This window comes from Dromaius novaehollandiae, chromosome 17, assembly GCF_036370855.1.
Source record: "Dromaius novaehollandiae isolate bDroNov1 chromosome 17, bDroNov1.hap1, whole genome shotgun sequence".
Lineage (NCBI taxonomy): Eukaryota > Metazoa > Chordata > Aves > Casuariiformes > Dromaiidae > Dromaius > Dromaius novaehollandiae.
The window spans coordinates 4,114,507-4,135,608 of record NC_088114.1 but is presented as its reverse complement, the minus strand read 5'-3'; the positions used below and the strand labels follow the sequence as shown (position 1 = coordinate 4,135,608).

Genomic DNA, 21,102 nt, shown 5'->3' with positions numbered 1-21,102 from the left:
TCAGGCTATTCTCTCCTGGAGACAGAGCCTCTGTTTCCTCCGAAACCCTGAACTGTAGCCTTTTGTGGCAGCAGGTTTGCCCAGAGGTGACGTTTACATGGGAACAGGAACAAGATGCGTTCGGGCGCTTCTCAGCGACAGCGATGCAGAGGAAAAGTTTCTTCTCCTCAGAGGAGAGGCTTTTCCCCCCAAGGCACTCACATGGGTCTATGCGAAGCCTTGACTCACGGAGCACGGTTTGCAGGCTGCCACGGCAGAGCTGGAAGCAATTAGGCATCTGAAAGCACAAGTGCTTACAAAGGTCGACTGTATATCCCATCACATGTTGTTTTTCCTGCTGTTATCAGCCCTAGCCATTCCCTGTAATAGGTATAACCACAGCTTTATTTGACTTAAACACTGGAGACTCCTATCCAAGACGAATTTCAAGAGCAGATCCTACAGTCTTAGCCATTCCCCACGGACATATGTTTACGCTGTACCTGTGCACAGATAAGGTATGTGGCTGGCTGGCCGACCCAGTAAATGGGAGCACAGTGAAATGGAAAAAGCGCAGCTGTGTTTATTCCAACAACCTGTTTCTTGGTGCAGCAGGCTCTGCCTCGGGAAGCACGGGTGTTTATTCCCGTGGCTGGGCTTTCTAGGCCTACGACAGGTCTGGAAATACCGCAAGCAAATACACAGAGCGCTCCCCGTTCAGGTTCAAAAATGCATCTCAGGCTGGCAAGGAAAAATAGCACCTGCTCCAGCTTCACTGTGAACTTAAGGCAAAGAAGGTATATGCAGGTATATAAATCTCATCTGCTTTCCACCTCTGTGGCTCCCTGAAACAAAGACGTACCAGCAATTAATTCTTGCTCTCAAACAGCAGTGGGACCACTGTTTGTCTCCCAAAATGCTGAATATGCAGGTCATTTTCACATATGAAGGAATCCAGATTACGAAGTCTGAACAGAAGTGTGGACTTTGATGAATATGTAAAAGGAAATTAAATTGCAGATAAGCCTGAAAACTTATCTGTCCATTGAGCAACCAGACTAACAAGGGTTAATAAACTCCAAAGATTAGACTTGCAAATCCAGTCTCTACGTAACCAACCAGTTTTTCCAGGAAAAGAAAAGAAGTTGTTGTGAAGGTGACTTGCAAAATATGTCTAAATCTAATAAATATGCATTGGTACAGTGCTGCTGACCTTAAAAGGATATGAGGTGACAGAAGGAAATGCAGGATCAGGTTTAAAAATAATAAAATCTAACACCAGGCTGCATGCCCGCTCTCGCCATGACTGAAGCCTGACTTTATTCGCCATGCCATGGTTTCCACCATGGTCTCCCCCATTTTTTTGTTCTGTTTCTCCTCTAACACGAAATCTTGAATTCTCTACTGTGCCTACTTACAATTGTAACGTTCGTGAATACTGTCACCTTTCAAAGGGATTTTAGCAAAGATAAAGAGGAACCAAGGCTTGGTAGCTGATAAATAGCCTGTAGCATATGTTTGATAATCCCTGTAGCTGAAAATCCTAGTTTATCTGCTGTCCTCCATATTCTGCCCAAGTGAGGTGCTGTCACAAAACCGTCACCACTCCTGGAGACCGCTCAATGGAAAGGCACTGTCCTGCTTGCCCAGCGCACTATGTGAGTATACCAAAGCAACTGACCCCTCGCCTCCCAGCCTCAGCTGCTCCTCCAGCCAAACTTAACAACTCAATCACATGCAGATGCACTAAAGCACTAAAAAGCTGACTCAATGTTTAATACAGTTACTCCCTTCCGGCATCTCCAGAACCCAAACATACCTACGTAGGGAAAAGTGTTATTTTCAGTAGAGGGTGTACTTGAGCACAAATGAGTTACATCCTCCCTGTGCATTTTGTGAGGACTCCGTTGTTCTGCACCATGTGGCTTCTAACTTCAACACAGATTACCATTAAGTAATTCAAATAATCCATACCTTGATGTCTAAAGCAGTGAACTTGCAGGAACTCCATGCAACATAAATAAAAATTAGTCCTAGACTATCGCCTTAGAAGGTCACTGTAATTTAGAACAATCTTCCCTGGCAGGATATTGACAATATCATAATACTGCAGTTGCCCTCCACCAGAGATACTCACCAGGGCATGTCTACAAATGTTTTCCAGCATGAACTATTTCTCCCCACCCTCAGTGTGGGACTGAGCAGTTATTACTATTCCTCATTGTAAGTAGAAGACCCTGTGGCTGAGGGAAGCTGAGAACTGCACTCAGGATCACACAGAAGGCAGTGGTCAAACTAGATTTACAACAAAAGCTGAGTCAAACTCTTCTAAACCACATTCCCCTCCGACCAATTACCTAGCTATGCTATAAAATCACTAATGTCCTTGGAAAGAAAGGGTTTCTCCTAATCCCTCAACTAATTTCTCTCTTTTTATATATGTGTGTGTGTTTGTGCGTGCGTGTGTATATATGTGTGTGTGTATAGAGAGATGTGCGTGTGTGCACTCGTATTTACAATGTGTTTTAACACAAGGGTGTAACTCTGTCTCTTTGATGGGAATGAGCAAATATTTTATATGATATTGTGTTGGTATGGCAACTTTCTGCTGGTTTTAAATAACAAGGTCACGCTGTAGTGGCCGTGGAAACCTATGACATTCAGCTGAAAGCACACAGATGAGTGCTGCCAAGGGGCACAGCTGCTAACTCATCTCTGCTTCGAGCAGGGCACCCCACGCAAGGTGGAGCTCAGAACATACCGCAGCAACGTGCAGGTACAGTGACGGGTGAGTGGACACACGCCCTTATCGCTAATCGCCGCCTCCCCACCCAGAGCAAGTTCAGCTTCTGGGTACACAAACTTCTCTCGCTTACCTGCCTCTAATTACACCCCGTTTGCAACATGTTTGTATTGTAAAGGCACACTAAAGAGCCAGAGGGCCAGGGAGTCCTCCACCAGCAGGGCCACGTTGGCTGTCTTCACCTCGGATAATACCAACAGAGGGGGTTTTGGGAAATGAGAGGGATGAAAAGCTGAGTTTACTTATTGTACAAAAGAACAAACACATAGCTATTATCTCTGCGTTCAGTTCTGCCAGGAAGTACTGGGTCACTTCCTGACTATGAACGTAACGTCATTACATTTTAATAGCATTACATCAGAGATTGATTGAGTTCACTATATTGTTTTCCAATTAGGTAAAAAGTGTCAGAAACAGCAATGACCACACGACCGCTACTTATCCTTTCCCTTCAGCTCAGGTGCTTATTCTGGTTCTCTTGCTCATTTTACAGCATAGAGACGAGAGCACCCACACTCCCTTAGCTACAAAAGCACACCATGCCTAGAGATGCGAACAACCTAGGGCATGTTGACGTAATTATTTCCTGGAATAATTTTATTTATCAGGTATGGTAACGTCAGCAGTAATTGGAAAGCTACGGCTCCAAAGTGTTACCACAGTGTGCTAATATATTAAAGTGCTGGTGATACATAAGTATTAGCATATGTACTAAATAGATATAAATCAGAAGAACAATGATGAGCTACGATGTTTTAATTGATGCTTCTGAATCTAAAGCTCAGAACTTTTGCTACATTTCAAAATAGCGTATTTCAATTCACTATAAAATACATCTTTGATTGAAAAAATCTTTTCTTGACCTTCGCTTTTCAAGAGGAAAGTGCTTAAAAGTGACATAAAGACCGAATGCCCAAGCTTGGCAAGAGAGGATTTTTAGCTATTTTTAACCTAAGTAGGTATTCAGCCTAGGCTCAAGAACAATAACACAGTTGCTCTTTGGAGACTTACTGCAGCCAAACCCTAACCTGGTGAGGAAGTGCGAGTGAAGTAATTCTACTGATTTTCCTTCCTAATTTACAGCTGTAGTACTGTAAGCAAAAGGAACACAAAAACGCCCGCATTAACTTCAGCCCGCAGCATTGTCCCTGGTGGTATCTAGAGTGGATGTGAAGGCTCAGAGTTTGCCTCCCCGCGTCCTTCAGCGCAGAGGACACAGTCTCCTCAGTCAGCTCTGGGTGCCCGCCCGAGCTCTGCACGATGAAACGAAAGTATCAAGCCCTGCACTGTTAACTATGAAATGAAACTATCACACCCCAAACACACCTGTGGGCCTCTCAGTCCCGCCACTATCCCCATAGCTCCCTCCCAGGGGACAGCAACGGCCTCGCAAGTGACAGGCGTGAGGCACGCAAGGCGCGCACGCTGCTGAGGGGCTCCAACCGCCACTGCCAGAGGCCCAGGCCTGGCATCGTTAGGAGAAGCCCCCAGGCCTCCCTCTGTGGGGCAGCCAGGCCCCAGCACAGGATGCTGCAGCTCAAATGCCCCTTCCCTCCCTGCTGTGCCGGCCGGGCCCGGGACGGCCAAGGCCTCGCGGGCCGCCAGCCGTTGGCGCCTCCACCCAAAATGGCGGCCGCGGGCCGGGGCCCCTCCGCAGCTCCCCCCCGCAGCACCCGGCCTCCCCCCCCCCCCGCGCCTGCCCCTCTTTGGTACCTTCCGCCAGCACATTCCCCTCGCGCACCCACCCCCCCGCCACCGCTCCCCCTTGGTACGCCCCGCCCCGCGCCCCGCCCCCTGGCCGGCTGCTGCCCCGCCCCCCCAGCAGGGGGCGCCGAGGGCGGCGCCCACCCTGGGCCGGGGCGAAACGGCCGCGGCACTTCCGGTCGGCGGCGGCGGCGGCGGGCGGCGGGCGGCGGGCGCGGGGCCGGGGGAGCCGCGGCGGCGGAGGGAGCTGCGGCGGCAGCAGCAGCAGGGATGGCGCTGGACGCGCGGCGCCTGGAGGGGCTGAGCCTGCAGGAGCTCAGCGCGCTGCTGGACGACGAGGGGCAGCTGCAGGAGATGGCCCGCGAGATGGAGGAGGTGAGGGGCGGCGGCGGCGGGGCCCGCGCTCGGGCCGCGGCCTTCCCCCCCCCCGCCGGGGCTGCCCCTGCGCCCGGCTGCTCGGGGGTGCCGGCCCCCCCCCCGGCGGCCCCCTGCCCCCCTGCTCGGCGCAGGTGGCTCCCCTCTGCCGGCGCGGCCGGTGAGGGCCCCTCTCGCCCGGCCCTCGGGGGGGCCCCGGGGCTGGGAGCCGAGGGGGGGGGCTGGGAGCCGAGGGGGGGGTGGCTGGGAGCGGGGGGGGTGGCTGGGGGGGGGTGTTGCAGTGCTGGCAGCGCTCGCTTCGTGCCGAATTAGGAGCCCCCGACGGGCCGGAGGTGGTCTCAGCTTTTCCGTTAATGCGGCCCTTGTTCTGCGCCTTGGCCGGGGTGAAGGGTTTTGTCAGAGTGAAGTCGGCCCTGTTCGCGGCCCCGCTGCAGCCTCAGTCCAGGACAATGTGAAAGAGATCCTGTGTGCCGGGCTGGCAGGCCGGGCGCGCTGACGACTGTCACCCTCTTCTTTCTGATTCCAAATATCTCTGTCAGTGTATTAGACTCCAGGCCGTGCGTTTGGATCTGTACTCGTTAAAACAAAGTAGGAGCCTGTTCTCTTTCTGCTGCCGTGATTGTCTGCTGCTGGTTTTCAGTCGTTCCCTCTATGCCAGTGAACAGTGCGTATTGTAGTTTCGGTATGAGACTGTCCCAGGTTTATGTGACCACAAGTGCCTCTAAAAGACTAAATGTGTAGCCAGCTAATATCATAAGATGAAACCACTGATAGGAAAATTTCAAAATTAAAAAAAGAGGCTGTATTTCTCTGAATCTTGTTATTTTTTGGTATTCTTTTAAATCTAGAGGCTAAAAGCCTTGTGGGGAAAAAAGAGACAATAAATTCTTGAGAAAAAAGCTTAGTTTATTAAGTAAAAGTGATTTTAGTTGCTTTGCGTGAAGCTGTGATGCTTGTCCTTTTGCTACTCTCAGAAAGATCGTTCTGGATCATCTCGGACCAAATTGTTGAAGTATTACAGACGAAGAGGCCCGTTGAAGGTTGAGGTTGAGATAATAAGGTGTTATAGGGAAGTTACTTGTTGCATTATGCAATATCTATATTTCGTACTTTGTGTAAATAGATTGGGGAGACATTGTCAGACATAGTAACTTTTCCCTGTGAGGTTGTGTTTTGAGAACTTAAATAGTTGAAGAAACAGTTACTGCTGTAATAAGGACAATATGTAAGATCCCTGAGACTGTACGGAGTTACTGGAGGGCAGGAGTGGCCTTATAGAACAAGACTAAATATTTAAGAGAGATCAATAGGTTATAATGGGCTTAACTTTGAAAAGCTATAAATAGGTGCAGCATTGCTGATCTGGCAAGGTGTGTCAGTAGATGACCTGGTTCAGTGGTTTCTTTTCTCTTTTTTTTTCCCCCCCCTTTTTTTTTTTTTTTTTTGTCAGCACATGCTTAACACTGTAGGTCAAAAGTGGCTGGAAAGCTGTATGTCCTTAGTAGAAAAGGTGCTTTCTCATTGTAGCGCTAGACCGTATTCTCATTTTGACCCTCTGGCTTTCCTCCTCAGTTGGCAGCAGAAGGCTTGGGAATTGCAGAGTAAAGTTCTCCAGGCCTGAGGGAATATTTTGTGGTGTTTGGAAAGCATGGCTAGGTTTGAAGGTATTCAAGCTGTGTGGAAATACAGCTATGCCACTGTCTGGTATAATCCTTTTTTTATTGTGTGCGGAGGCTTTTACTAGAGTCCGTTCAACTAGAAATGTATTTACCCGCCTTGGAGTTGGCCAGGCTCAAATACCTCTTTCTCATTCTGGTTTTGCCTTCACTGGATTGTTTACTTTGACCGTTTTGCACTGCTGGGTCCCGATTTTTGACTATGAAGTATGTGGCAGGAAGAGGGAGAGAGGAGAACCCTGAATATTAAGGAGAAACCATAGTGACTTCACTAGTACTTAAGGCAGGTATTTGGTTGTCTGTCAGGCCATGTGTATCTAGGCTGTAGGATTAGTCCAGAGTCCCTAAAATTAGCAGTTTTATTGTGGGATGCTGATTAATCATGATTCCTTAGTCACTCCTCTGAGGTCACTTTTATTTTCAGCAAAATTGACTAAAGCTGATTATTCCATAATCGAAAAAAATTTTATTCGCCTTGTTGCAAGGGAAACCCTGCTCAAAACACGATGTTTTGTTCACAGAGAGGAGGATTTGGAAAACCACTTGGCTTTGTTGTTAATAGCTAAAAATAGGCAGCTTCCAGCCTTAAAGGGAATGTATTCCTGGGCTGCATTTGAGCAAGCTTTATATACAACAACATTTGTATGTGTTGTCGAGGGGTGTATATATATGTGTGTGTACTGCACGTGTGTTACACTGTAATGTACCGTGTCCTTCATGCTGTAACCCCAGGTATTTGAAAATGTGGCATTGAAGGGCTAAACTATTTTTTCTGTCTGTAAGGTTGTTTTTGAAGCCTGTAGGCTTTCAGAGCTTGAACAACGAACATCTTGTCGGTTAGAAAGAGGAAGGAAGCCAATTGTCTGATACTGCTAGTCTTTTAAAATTGAGGAGTTATTTTGATAATCCTTTGAGGTTATTCTCTGTAGTACATTTACAGTATTCATCTTCATGAAATAAAAGTACATTGTTTGTAATATAAAGTCAATCTCAGTGTGATAATTCAAAGTGGCTTAGATAAGAGTATTCGTGACCTGTCACTGGTGGTAGATCAATGATCATTCTCTTGTGAGAATGAGTTTTCTCTTGGTATATGTATTGGAACATCACTTTAGCAACAGTGAAACGTTGTGCTATTGACTCTGAAATTCTATTGCCAAAGATTATTTGCTCTTCAATACCTTAATTACATGAAATCAAGATGTCAAAAATGTATTGCCTTCTCATTCCAGGATTTCAAAGTATACTGGCAAGCACAGAAGGGATTTTCAAGTGTAGTTCTTCTCTCAAAAACTGTTTGAAAAGAATGGGCAGTGCAGAGAGTCCAAGTCTAAACTATGTGAATGCATGCCCAGATTTCTTGGATTCCTGATCTTGTCCTAAAACCACATTGTGTAAGTGGTTATGTTCTTGTTTGCCAAACATGAAATTTAGTTATGAAGTTAGGAATTAGACTCGGTGACAACTATAGAATTTTCTTTTTCAGTCAAGCATCAGTGAGTAACCTGCCCGTATCTAATGGGCACAAGCTGCCGTTCTGGTGTGACTGTTTCCTCTAATGTGAACATTTAGGAATCACAACTTACCTTTTTATCTTTAATTTGTAATTTTTAAAACTAGTACTTACGTAATCAGAAGAGCTAAATTTATTCTCTTGCAGTGTGACTGCGTATTTTATTCCTAATTTACAAGTATATAATGTAAGTGAAAGAGAGGCTGTGAGAATGATGAAGGCTAGAGGAAGAGCAGAGAAGCCTAGAACTGCCATGTGGATTATGCTATATATAAAGCAATTAAAATGATGCAGTTTAATTTTTTATTATTATTATTTATAGCTACTTAAGGGACCTTTTCATGAAAGCACTGATAGACTACTTGCTGTGGCGCTTGCCAAAGCAAGCTGATAATTACAGTAGCATTTGATGGACTTTGTGGGTAGCTGGGATTGGTGTAATTCAGACTGTATCTCGGGAGGCATCTGATCTGGAATTGTCCTTTTGGGGACAGATGCTTTTAGGTGAACAGGAGCAGTGCTTCTCAGAATCATTTTGCACAAATCACTCTTGCTGGTTATCTGCTGTAGACTATTATTTTGGAATACATGATAAATGATAAAAACTGCTAAGCTAGTACTAGCTTCTGTTTTAACTTTAGCCAGCATTTGTCTTCCTTTTAGAAGTGGGGTGAAACAAAACTGCAGTTCATGAGAGCAGTAGGATCTGAATTCCCTGAAGCAGTTGCTGCTGCCTGTGCTTTTCTTGGAACTGTTTATTTAATCAATCCTTGAGTAAAACTCTTCATACTTCTTTTAACAAGACCCACTTTTTAACCATCTTAAATCTTGAAGTGCCACACAAGCTATGATTTTTGTCTTTATTAACCTGTGTGTGACTGTGGCTTCGTGTTCTTGCCATGCACACAGTTTGGTTTCAGAGCAGTCTACTCAGTGTTAAGCAATCCTTCTACCATTAAAATCCGTCTATAAGCAGCTCAGTATTGTTGCCCTGTTTGTCCCATTCATAATTCATAGTGAAAGCTTAGCAGTTCAAAAAAAAATGCTTATGTTCTCTGTAATATCATCCTGTCTCATATGTCTCATGATTCTGACTGGTACTTTTCATCTGTTTTCGGATTAAAGTTTCCTGCATGTTGAAGTGTTCGTGACCTCAATAGTCTTGATGGCAATTCTGCTACAGAGCTGCGTGCTGTTTGCTTATTTCTGTTGATAACTTTTCTTTTCCCTGCTGTAGTACCGGTAGGCAGGTGAACATCTGATGCTATAACAATTCCCTGCTAATATAATTTTTTACGTCTGACAACAAAATAACTCATATCAGATTTACTCCTTGCTTGTTGAGTTATAGCTGATGGATTGCTCTTGCCTTGGGCTCATTACAAGCTGTGAATGGATGTTGAAAGGATACATTATGCTGTGTTGATAATCTTAACAGACTAGTCATGCTGTACTGTTTCTCTGACCCTTGGATGATTTTGTAATTTTTTTTTTTTTTGGATCTTAAGTGAGTCAGGAATTTTTGAAAGTTTCTTTCTTTTAGGGCTGCCTTGGCTAACTTAACTGCATCTGCTTTTCTGATTCCTTGACTTAACTTCTAAATGCAGTGGAACGAATGCAGAAAAGCTTATTATGCTGACTTCGCATCGGTGCCAGAGCTTACTCTGGTTTGTAGAATTGTGACTGTGTTCAAGTTGGATTGCTTTAGGATTATTATTTGCTCTTTTTGTTACAAAATAGAACTTACCGACTCCACAAAGTTAAAACTTTTAATGAAATGAAGCATTTGAATGTCCTGAATAGGTTTTCCCCAACTTCATGATTTCTTTTTCTTGAAAGCTTGTCAGTGAGTGACTTTTGATTTGATCAGTAAATGTAAATCATGTTTATTGTTCAAATCTGCAGAAAGTTATGTCCTTCTTAGAAGTGCTAGAATACGCAAAAAGTTGAGTCAAAAGTGTTCTAATTTCAAGCTGTGTAACTTAATGTGCAATTGAGAATGCTTTTTTTAAATCTTTGAAACATTTTAAAGACTTTCAGCTAAGTTTAGAATAGTCAGTAATTGCTAGATATCAAACTCTTGGTGCAGGAAAGGATGTCATTCTGCATTAGATGCAAGTAGCTTACCTGTAGTTGTCTGCATTCAAACCAGGTAAGCAAGATTTTCCAAATGCTGTTATAATATTGTTCCCCCCCCCCCCCCCCATATTTCTACAAGACAGGTACATCCTGTTAAGCTGATGTTTCTTCATCTTTACATATTCATAATGACTTAGAAATAAAAGTTCTTCAGAGAAGTCTTTGTGGAATTTAGTCATTTGTTTCTTCCTTCGCCTCCGTAGTCTGGCGGAGGGACATAATGGTACTCGAGTCCAGAGAGTTCAGTTCTGTGCCCAGGACTGAACAGTGGAGGTCCTGGTATGGTTGCTTCTCCTTGCTCATGTCTCCAAAACATCTTTTTCTATTTGTCTAACTGTTTAACACAGTTACTTAGTTATTTTTTCTATTATGTAAATCAATTGACTGATTAATTTGTGAGTCAGCTGCTGGAAGATGGGAAGGCTTTTAAATATGGGTCTAAGCATTCCCTTATACTGCAGGAATATTTCTTATTCACTCAAGCGATGAAATATTGCCTAGAGTTCGGAAAGTCCTGTTAATCAAACTAAAGCTGTTAAACTATAAAGCCCGGTGCAGTGCCTGAAGCTTTGCCTGGTGTCAGAGATGGAGCTTCTGTTAGTTAAGAAGCAGTTTCACAGTCTGACCTCACTTCAGGACGCCTTTTCTGTTCTTCTGCCTATTTTCCCCAAGTTCTTTTGTCTCTTCCTCGTTATATATGATTTGAGTTAAACATTCCTTTTCTTCCTGGGTTTTGCAGTCATGAAATGTTTACAGATTTGTGGATCCTTTGTTCCACAAGCTTCTTCTTCTCTAGAGAAAAAGTGGGTAACGTGTTCTTCATCCTGAAGAAAGATCAAAGTCCACTCATAAAACTGGTCTTCCCAGACTGACTGGGCAGCTACTTTGAAATGAGAATATCAACCTTACAAGCACTGAAAATGTAATCACCAAATAAAATTGCAAGTTGCTTGAGGAAGTAGTTTTCTCATTAAAATGATGAAGGAGGAGAGGCATCAGAAACTTAGTTTTTTCGCATGCAGTCCTCTTTGGCTGGTAGTTCAGAAGAGAAATAGTTTACAAAAAGTTGTGGTGATGGCAGGTAGTTGGGTTAGAAGCTGGGGTCTTAGAAATTAAGCTATTAAATAGTGTGTGTTTTAGTTCCATTAATAACTGTTAGGAAAAATGTAAAATAGGGGGACTTCAGCTTTCTAAAAGTGCAGTCTAATTGTGTTAGGTCCTATGAGAACAAATAAGTGAAAGCAACTGGTTTAATTTAAATTATTTTGCACTGGATTCAAAAATGAGAAGAGAGGATTTTCTTTTCATTCGTGGAAAGTATTTAAGTGGAACACAGGTATAGAGTTGAAAGCTTATTTAGGCTCGATGTGAGACTCTTGAGAAGACAAAACAATACTGCAAATACAAATTGTCCCATTTGTACAATTTGAAAGATAATTTTATTTCGATTGATGTAGAATTTAGGACTCGGGGTTATCCTTGACTTGGTGGTTTTCTAAGTCTAGCAAGAGCAGGGCCTGGATGTTGCCCCTCAAATACCAAGAATGTGTTTAAGCCTTTGAATACTGGGTCAGATTTGAAGTTAGCAGGTTAAAATATTGTGTATAAGTATTTCAAAAGGAAATAATGGCTTTTGAAGGTAACGTCGCTACACTTGGGAGATATTTTTACCTGATGCCCCTCATCTTGTGCTCAGACTGCCAAGAACACCTGAGCTGCGGTCGTGGCCTTTGGGGGGGGCTTGCGATGGCTTGTGGCAGTGTCCTCCTCCTCCTCCTCCTCCTCCTCCTCCTCCTCTCCTTTCTGCGCAGGCTGGCTCCCCTCTAGGCACGCGTGCGAAGGAGGAGAGCCCTGCACTCTTCCTGTGTGCACTGAGCTCAGCGAAACTGTGCTGGAGTAAAACCTGTCCTATCTAAACAGTGATCATGGGCAAGGGCAGGGTGTGTTGATGTAGAAGGTCACAAGAAGTGCATAAAATCTTTAATTGAATTTGAAGGCAATTTAATAAGATCAATCTGTCACGCCATGGGAAAATCATCCTGTGTGTTGATTCGGGCTAAAAATCTGAGATCAGATCTCTTGCGTCTTTCTCTTTTTGATATCTGAATCTTTCAGGGACTCCAGCGTGACACCCAGGGCAGACTTCCTCAGATGTTCGGCTTTGCCAAAGTCCACGTCTTGAAAGAGCTGTGCGTGTGTGTGTGTCTGAGCGGGCTCCGGAGCTTGCCTGCAGCGCGTCTGTGGGACTTGTCACTTGTTCTTTAAGGACATTGTCTTCAGGCTAAGCAGAAGGATTAAATTGAAAAACAGGCTTTTGGCATTAATCCGGGACTGATTTAACATAATTGAGGAAGACTATTCTGGAAAAGGAACCACAGTGATGCACTCCTTGATTTTTATTTTTTTTTCTTCCCCATTTTAGTGAGACAGGATACTCCTTTACAGTCTGTTTGCATCTTGTAGGGATTCAAAGACTTTTAGGAACAACTGTTGCTACATCTGTCAGTGCTCATCATGGTGTGGGGGGAATGGTGCGTGAGGTAGGGATGAAGAAGCATCTAGGTTAAATAATGGATAAAAATCTATACGGGACATGTTGAAGTAGCAGGACATGAATATAAAACTGTGAGCTCACAGAGCTGTGACTTAACCAGCCGGTCAGATCTTATGTAAATTAGTGACAGGGATTAGAAGGCAATGAGGTGACGCAGACGGCACTCTTGCTGCTTAGCAGGAATGTCTAAACGAGCATGCAGCAACTGATTTCTGCAGGGTAGCCACTGCCATCGCAACCAGGTGAATGAAACATGCTTCTTGCAGATGGTTCCCAGTAGCAGGACCTCTGTTTCTGGTTAGAGCTGGTAAAAGCTTTGCTTCCTGCAGAGTCATTCGCCTGTTCCTCCACCCCTTGTCAAAGGATAAGAGGTTCTGATGGATCCTTTCCCATGACACAAACTCTTCAAATATTCAAAAATAACTGTAATTTCTAGCTTGGGGAGAAAAAACCCTAGTTAATGAGCTCTGCCTGCTGCGTGTGAAAAAACTGTACAGGAAAGTGACACGAGATTGGTACTTACTCCTGTCCCAAAAGTGATTAATTCACAGCTATTCATCTCTGAAAGGAGAGATCCATATTCTCAGTGCAATTGCTCTGAAAGGTGTTTTCCTGTGTTGTTGTAGATCTAATACAGTAGGACTGGTGTTTCCAGAGAACCTACTTTTGTTTATTTAGAAGTCTTGAAATTCTTGTATTGTCTGCATCGTGATTAATCTTGCTTAATATTATCAGTGTCATTTCACACACCTTTTTTTTGCAGGTCCAAAATGTTCAGCACAGCAAGGACATGACTCTTGCCAGCAACCGCAGTCTGGCAGAAGGCAATCTTTTGTACCAGCCAAAGTTGGAGTCTTTGAAAGCAAATTTGACTCAGAAATATCAAGAGCTGCAAGTCCTTTTTGAAGCGTACCAGATAAAGAAAACGAAACTAGGTAACGTCTTCTGTTGATGATTCTTATTTGCTGTTTTCCGAGTAAATATGAATGTATATGTTTATTTCTCTGTGTTTGTATAAACACTTTTTCTGTCTGTTGTTCTTAGCTGTGTGATTTGAGGTACAAAATGAAATGTCATTCTCAAGTAGTTCTGAAATAGATCATGCTTCTACTGATTTCTTAAGTACATTTTAGGCTTAGTAACACATACCTTGAATTCTTTCTATTACTGAGGTGCATACCTAGTTATTGCTGACCTCCTGTCCTCTAAGTGGTCCACCTGGTCTAATATAATGGGCAAAATCTAGTTTGAATTTTCAATGATTAGTCATAAATCAAATATAATCGTGCATCTAACTTTTTTGCTTCATACTGGGTTAAGAAGTATTGTATGTCTTATGCTGCACTTGCTGTAGTACTTTGGTTTTTACTATTGTAATATTTGATTATAATTAAATTTCAGCTTTAGCACTGGGGCAATATTGTTGAAATTCCCAAAAGATACATTTTTCTCATTGTAAATCGCCCTGTCTAGAACAGTGGAGTGTGCTGAGTGTGTGTGCGTGCCTTGGAAGACTTTTTCTGCTTGCTGAAGCTGTGTAGCTTCAGTTGGCAAGTCACTTTTAGCCAGCTGTCATTTACTGTTATTGTCATGCCATTTACAGACAGCCAATCCAGTAATGCTTCACTGGAGACACTGCTAGCACTCCTTCAGACAGAGGGGGCCAAGATCGAGGAAGACACAGAGGTAATGACAATATGCTTCGCTTCTGCGACTTATACCCTCACCAGAGACTCTGAGTGTGCATAGCTGCAGTATGCTGTTGAACACGTAATAGGCTCAAGGGATATTACATGGTGTGGTCTTTTCTTTGAACTTCAAACAACGGTCACTTGATTTCAGTGGGCATTTTTTGGAGTAATTTTTACTCAGATACTCTTAACATCTTTGAAGTTTAAAAAAGAAGGGGCTGTTTAAACAGAGAAGAGAAAGCCAAACCCTCTTAGTTCCTTAGCATTGCCTTCAGACTAATAGCATATAAATGTGGTAATCTTTTTAATGGTGTTTGCCTGGTGTGTATATATTAATCCATTACAAATGTCAATTAGTCACATAACGAAAAACTGTATGCCTGTGCTGGTTATAAGAAGAGTGCTGCCTTTGCCACAGTTCCAGTGGAATATTCCATGATGATTTCAACATAGCTGTCTGGGCGCCTGTGGTGACCCCTCGCTGTGATACAGGTGTTTGAAGGGTGGGTTGTTTTTAGAATAAGGGACATGTTTAGTTTTGTTTGCTGATTCACTTGTAGAATGTTCTCTGTAACTACATAGCTTGTTAGCATCAGGAAAAAACCTGCTCGTTGGCCCCAAGTTTGACATCACAAAAAGATATTTTCAGGACAAGTTGAATATCATTATTTTATGTGTGGTCACTTCTCTAGATTATTAAAATATCATTTATCCAAAGCTTTGCTTTGCCACAAGTAAAGGTGCGTATTACACCTGGCTTAGCAATAATCTGCCTTTCTGTACTGAGGCTTGCAGGGTTCTCAGTGTTTCTGTTGACATTATAAGCAGTACTGGACTGTAATTCAGCATAGCTGGTGATCAGGAAAGCTGTTCAACTTCATTCATTCCTGTCTCTGATGATCAGGGAAATGTCCAGAGCCAGATTCAGATGTTCTTACTGCTTTTATGTCAGCAAAATTTTAAGCAGAAAATTATATTTAACTCCCAGTGCTTCTGAGAAATTACTAATTCAAAATCCTGCTTGGAATTCTTAGTATGTCAGTTGTCCTCCATATCCAAGCTGGAAAATCACAAGCAAAATTATTCTATTTTAGGATATAGGCCATTTAGATTCCCTTGGAGTGTGTTGCTTTCTAAGAGATTGTTCAATATTTGACAGAACATGGCAGAAAAGTTTCTCGATGGTGAAATACCACTGGATTCCTTCATCGATGAGTACCAGAGCAAGCGTAAACTGGCTCACCTGCGGCGTGTAAAGATTGAGAAGCTCCAAGAGATGGTGCTGAAGGGACAGAGACTTCTGCAGGTTCAGCCACAGGCTCAGCCAAGAGCACCCGAGACAACACCAGCACCTCAAGCTTCCTACGCTTCGGATGCAAACACTCCTCCTCCAGTGATGCCCCGACGAATACCACCCCCTCCACCTTCGTCAGTCCCAGCAGGACGCTTTCCTACACCTTTTACTGCAGCCATGGGTTCAGGACCAGCTGTTTCTTATCCAGGTGCTCCATATCCTCCTCTCCCACCTCGAGTAGGAGTTCAGTCTGCAAGTCAAATGCCACAGCCAGGATACCCATCTCAGTTTGTACCGCAGTATCCTTCAGCTCTTCCCCAAAGACCACCTCGCCTTCCACCACATCCTGGCTTTATCCTCCAGTGAATATTTTGGTGCGCCTAACTTGTGTATTGGTGCTTATATTTCCTTTTTCTCCCCCTGTCAGAGACTTACTATGTAGGCAATGGAAAGCCTCTGTTTTTTGCACAATGGAATACAAAATCCGAGCTGTGGCACGGAGGTTTGAAATTGCGTTCAGTAAATGTGATCATTTTTGTTTTCAAATATCAGTGACAATGTTTTTTTTTTTTTCTAGGAAGGTGATAGGGGCTAAATTTTGTAAATCCAGTTAATTGTGAAACAATGTACAATGGATTTACTCGACATTATAAATATCTCTGAATTCTTTAGTGATGGTAAAATAGCATCCTCTTCTCTTTTGATGTATTCCCATCACAGCCGGATGTACATGTGGCAAATTGGGAGCTATTTGTCTCTCTAAAGAATTCTCTGTCGGTGCCGGTATTTGGATGGTAACAGCCATATCTGGATACTGGGCGTAGAGTTGCAGTGGAGCTCATCAACATCCTTTGCAGTGTGCCCGGGCAGCTGCATTGGTGGCGAAGTACACAACCTTTTCCGAGCTCATTGAGCAGACACTGTTGTCAGAAGATGTTTTATGGCTTTTAAACAGTAGAAGTTACAAGAGTTTAATTCCTGCATTTCAGTTGTTACCTTGGACTTTTTGTAATAAAAGTACACATTCTTCCCTTTCATAAATAGCTTGAAAGTCCTGGTGTCTTAAAATTAAACTAAACTGTTTGTAGTGCCAGTTTAGAGTTTTATAGAAACTTTACCAGGCATTTTTATTTCCTTGCCTATTTCCTTGCCCTGTTTCTTATGTTTTTTCTTCTCCACACCTTGGATATAGAATTTTTTTTTTTTTTTTTAACACACAGGTGCTTAGTTTTTGATAAGACATGATTCCAGGAATCTAGGCAGGGTATTTTCTTATTCAAATACAGGGTTTTCATATCATTTAATTGCCCACTTGAAGCTCCACAATTTCATTTTATCCTTCAAACTCCATCTCTTGTTTGGAAGAACTATTTTTAACTTTCCCATTTCATTTAAGTTTGCAGTGTTTGGCACACTTACCAAATACGGAATTTGCAATTAACATTTCTCTGCAAGCAGTCAAAACAGAGTAGTTTTTTGAACTCCATGGTGGATGTTTGCATCTAAATCCATTTCTGACTTTTTATGCTACTGGAGGGGGAGGCTTTTTAGGGGAGTTCAGATTTCATTACCAGTGTGACTCTTGAAGCCCAAGGTGCGGACACATGCTGGTGTTTTAATCTAGCATGGGGGGAGGCAAACCTTAGCACTTGTTGCTTGCTCAGAATATGTCCGTAAATTCATTATCAGTTTCTCACATCCACAACCAACTTTTGCCTTTCAACTAATTGATAGTCATTTAAGGAACACACAATCCATAATCTTTGATATTTTCTGCATTGTTTCAAAACACTTTCTTATCATTGTCGTGGAATGCACTACCTTGTTTGGAAGTCTGTTCTACAAACAGCTTCAGTCAAAACAGAAGATCTGATTTTTTTTTTTTTTTTTTCTCTACGTAAAGCCCTTGATTGTCCCTTAATCATTTCCTCTGGAGTGTGGTGGTTGCTAGCAAATACTAATCTGAAATTAATCTCATAACAGGAAGCTCCCTATTCTGAAAATAGGGCTATTTGGCTTGTTTTGCCTTTTGAAGACAAAGGGCAGAAGGTTGGCAGCGTTACTGGCATCTAAACCAATTCCCCACTGTAGGTCCGGAAAGTTTCTGTAGACGGGGGGGTTGTGAAACAATGTGCATTGGATTTGTTTGCAAAGTGTGTTTTTTCTGTAATCTAGTGATGGTACAGGATGTGTGTTTTAAAATAGTGTAAAATCTTTTCTTGGTATTATTTTCTCATTGAGGCTTAGTATAAGCATGGTTAATTATTAATTGTTTCAAAATAATTTTGCTGTGCTATTAGTGCTGGTATTTGGATGGCAACTGTTGTATCTGAATGCTAAACATAAATCTGCTGTAGAAATGATTTGTCTTAGAAATAAAAGTGGGTGGGGCTACCAGGGTGGTGATTAAGTTCATAAGTCTGTACTTGGAGCCTGCTACACACAAACTCAAACACTCTCAAATTAGTTTTGCTAACATGTAATAAAAGCAACCAGGTATATTTTACACTTATCAAGTGCCAACTTTTTTTCTGAGGATTGAGAAACCTCAGAAGTGATGGAGGTGATGGATAAGTGTATTGTGAATTTGCACTGCATTTTATGTATCTAACTCTATTGGTATTAGTAGTCCAAAAATATTTTTACTACTTGTTAAATTTTCTGTCTTTTGGTAACTTTTGTGATAACATGACCATTCAGGGATACTTTATCTAAAAACAAACTCTTGTGCAAACTAAATACAGACAAAGCTAATGCAATTTTTCTGTCTGAAAGCAAAACAATGCATTACTGCATATGCATGTGGCTGATGTGCCTTAGGATCACTACTTGTGATTGTACTATGAGGATATTAGCATTTTTATCATTTGAATGGCCATTGCTTAACTCTAATTTAAGGGCTCTTCAAGAGCACTTTGTTTTACAGAAATTTCACCCTTATCCTTTAGAATAAACAAAGGCGGTATCTGCTATTTGTAAGCTTATAGTTGCCTTCACTGATTGATTAGTTTGAACATAGGTAATATAACTAATGTGATGTTTCAGTTATAGCAATCTTGTAACTGAAATCCAGCTGCTCATGGGAAACGTTTTGCCATTAATTGTGTGTGTGTGCGCACAAACTGATATGTAAATATATACTTGACTGCTGGCAATGTCTGAGGGTAAAGGAGCAAAAGGACTGTGGAAAGCTGTTTAAATCCTTTCAGAAGCAAATGTTATAAGACACTAATCTGAATGACTAGGGCAAGAGATGTGTCAATGTTCTAGACCCATTGCCCCTGACAGCTTCTCCTATTTTGTTACAGCTAATAAATTAAATTCTGCTATGGCTAAGATGTTTAGAATCCTGCTAATTTGCACTGTTTATAAGATAGATTAAAATGCCATAGGCAAGCTGAGATGGTTGAGAGGGGGTGGCTCACATATGCTTGCCAAAATATATATTATTGTGTTGTCTTAAGAACTTTTAATTTCTGCTGCAAATAGCACGTACTTCCCCAAAGCAATTGGAGCGGAGAAAAATCTTTTAAACGTGAAGTGAACGCCGAGTTCAAATTAAGATGTGTGACATGGCTTTAGAGTGGTGGTAGTGTCGAAAAAGCTCTCTTTGGATGGCATTACTTTTGCCAGTCTTTTGTATGCAGTTTTGTAAGTTATGACTAATTAAATTGTATGTGGTTAGGTTTTTTTTTTTTTTTTTTTTTTTTTTTTTGGAATGATAATCAGCATTGAATAGTTCTAACTCTAAGATGAGTTTCACTGCACTTCAGTGTTGTCTCCTAGAGGAAGCGGAGTCGATCGCCTCTGACACCGCTGATCCGCAGCGGTCCCCTTCGTACCGGTGGCCTGGAGGGACCGGTTTGAACCGAAGCTTTCCCGTGGTTCCAGGAGGCAGAGCCCTGGGCACAGTCCCGTCGTGGGCGGCTGTTACGTTTAGTGCCCCGACTTCCACAACCTCACTCGCAACCGCTTTTGGACTCCTCTGCCCGCCCAAACTGGAATAATGACTTCAGCGTAGAGCTCAATTCGGGAATTCCTCTAGCCTGAATACAGAAATACTCGTCTAGCGTTGAGTTCGGAGGGAGCAGAGTCGTCCTGGCACCTGAGCGCTTCCTCTGCGTGAGCCTGGACAGTCTAACGGGGCAGTTGTATACGCCTGGCAGGTTGTGAAATGTACAGTGGATTTGTTTGCATAATAAGTCTTTCTGTAATCTACTGTGGTCTGATTTTAAATAAAATAGCGTATCTCTCTTGGTGGTGTGTTCCTGCTGTGGCCTCATTTAATCACGGCTGAGTTATATTAACGCGACTCAATGCTAATGGTGTTTCGAGTGTAGCAATAGTTGCAGATGAATTGTAGAACATAAATTTGCAAGAGCGTAACCCGATTGTGTATAATAAACCTATTGATCATGTTTTTAGTGGCTGGGTATAATGAGTCTATTTTGTATGTAGCTGACTCAGAACAGGTATCCTCAGATCAGATTCTGCATGTCTTAATTGGAGCAGAGCAGTAAGTTTTGCCCATTAGAGTCTCTCTGCTTTAGTTTTAGTTTCCTCCCATTACCTAAAATAGTGGCAGTATTTAGAAACTTGACCCAGAAAAGCTGAAAGAAGAGGGAAAGCCACTTTTAGTTATTAATAGAAGAAAAACTTAGATTTAAACCAAATCGTGTTAGGAGAAATGAGTCAACCGAAGTTGTTCAGAAGTATGAGTCAGAAGGCAGAAAAGGCCTGATGTAATTTTCTGTAATACCTGTCACTGTAACAGCAACGTGAAATAGAAGTGCTGCTGCAGAATAAGGGATCGTAATACATGGAAACAAAAAATCCCTTTTTAAAACTTTTTCTTGGCATGCCCTGTTTGTGGTGGCAACGGAGATTTCACAGCCTCGCTGGCTCTAACGCAGCGAGGGGAAGGTGCCGCCGTGGCGAACGTGCTGTGCTGGAGCCTGACGCAGGCGGGTGGGCGAGGGAAGGGGGCTGTGTTATATAAAAGCTGCAGCCCTGAGGCAGAGGAGGCAGCGCCTGAGCTTCGCGGCCTGGGGAAGGCGTGCACAAGGCTTCAAAAGTGCCTCTTCCAGCGTGGGGGCAGAGAGCCCCTCCACGTCATTCCCGGGTACCGTTCTGGGTGGGAAGGATGTTTCTGATGCCAAGCAGAGACCTGAGAGCTTGTCCTAGATCCTTCTAATGCTTGTTCCTGTAATTTGAGTCCTCCTCTAGCTGTGTGCTCTGGTAAAGCCCTTTACAGGTGCCTCTGTTCACCTCCCCGCAGCTTCGTCGCGGGAAACGGGATACGTATTGGTTTCCAGACCAAATTCTGCTCAGAGGTTTTGTCTCAGCTGGTTTCAAAGCAGCTTTACGGGGCTCT

General features: G+C 42.9%; 1 protein-coding gene across 1 annotated transcript; it reads left to right on the top strand.

The window, feature by feature from the left end:
• The first annotated feature begins 4,586 nt into the window (after nt 1-4,586).
• Nucleotides 4,587-19,985, top strand: VPS37B (VPS37B subunit of ESCRT-I). Its single transcript, XM_064521998.1, has 4 exons — nt 4,587-4,861; nt 13,507-13,678; nt 14,347-14,429; nt 15,594-19,985. Exons 1-4 carry the CDS (start codon nt 4,757-4,759, stop codon nt 16,092-16,094), a joined length of 861 nt encoding a protein of 286 aa, XP_064378068.1. The 5' UTR covers nt 4,587-4,756; the 3' UTR covers nt 16,095-19,985.
• Nucleotides 19,986-21,102: the final 1,117 nt, after the last annotated feature.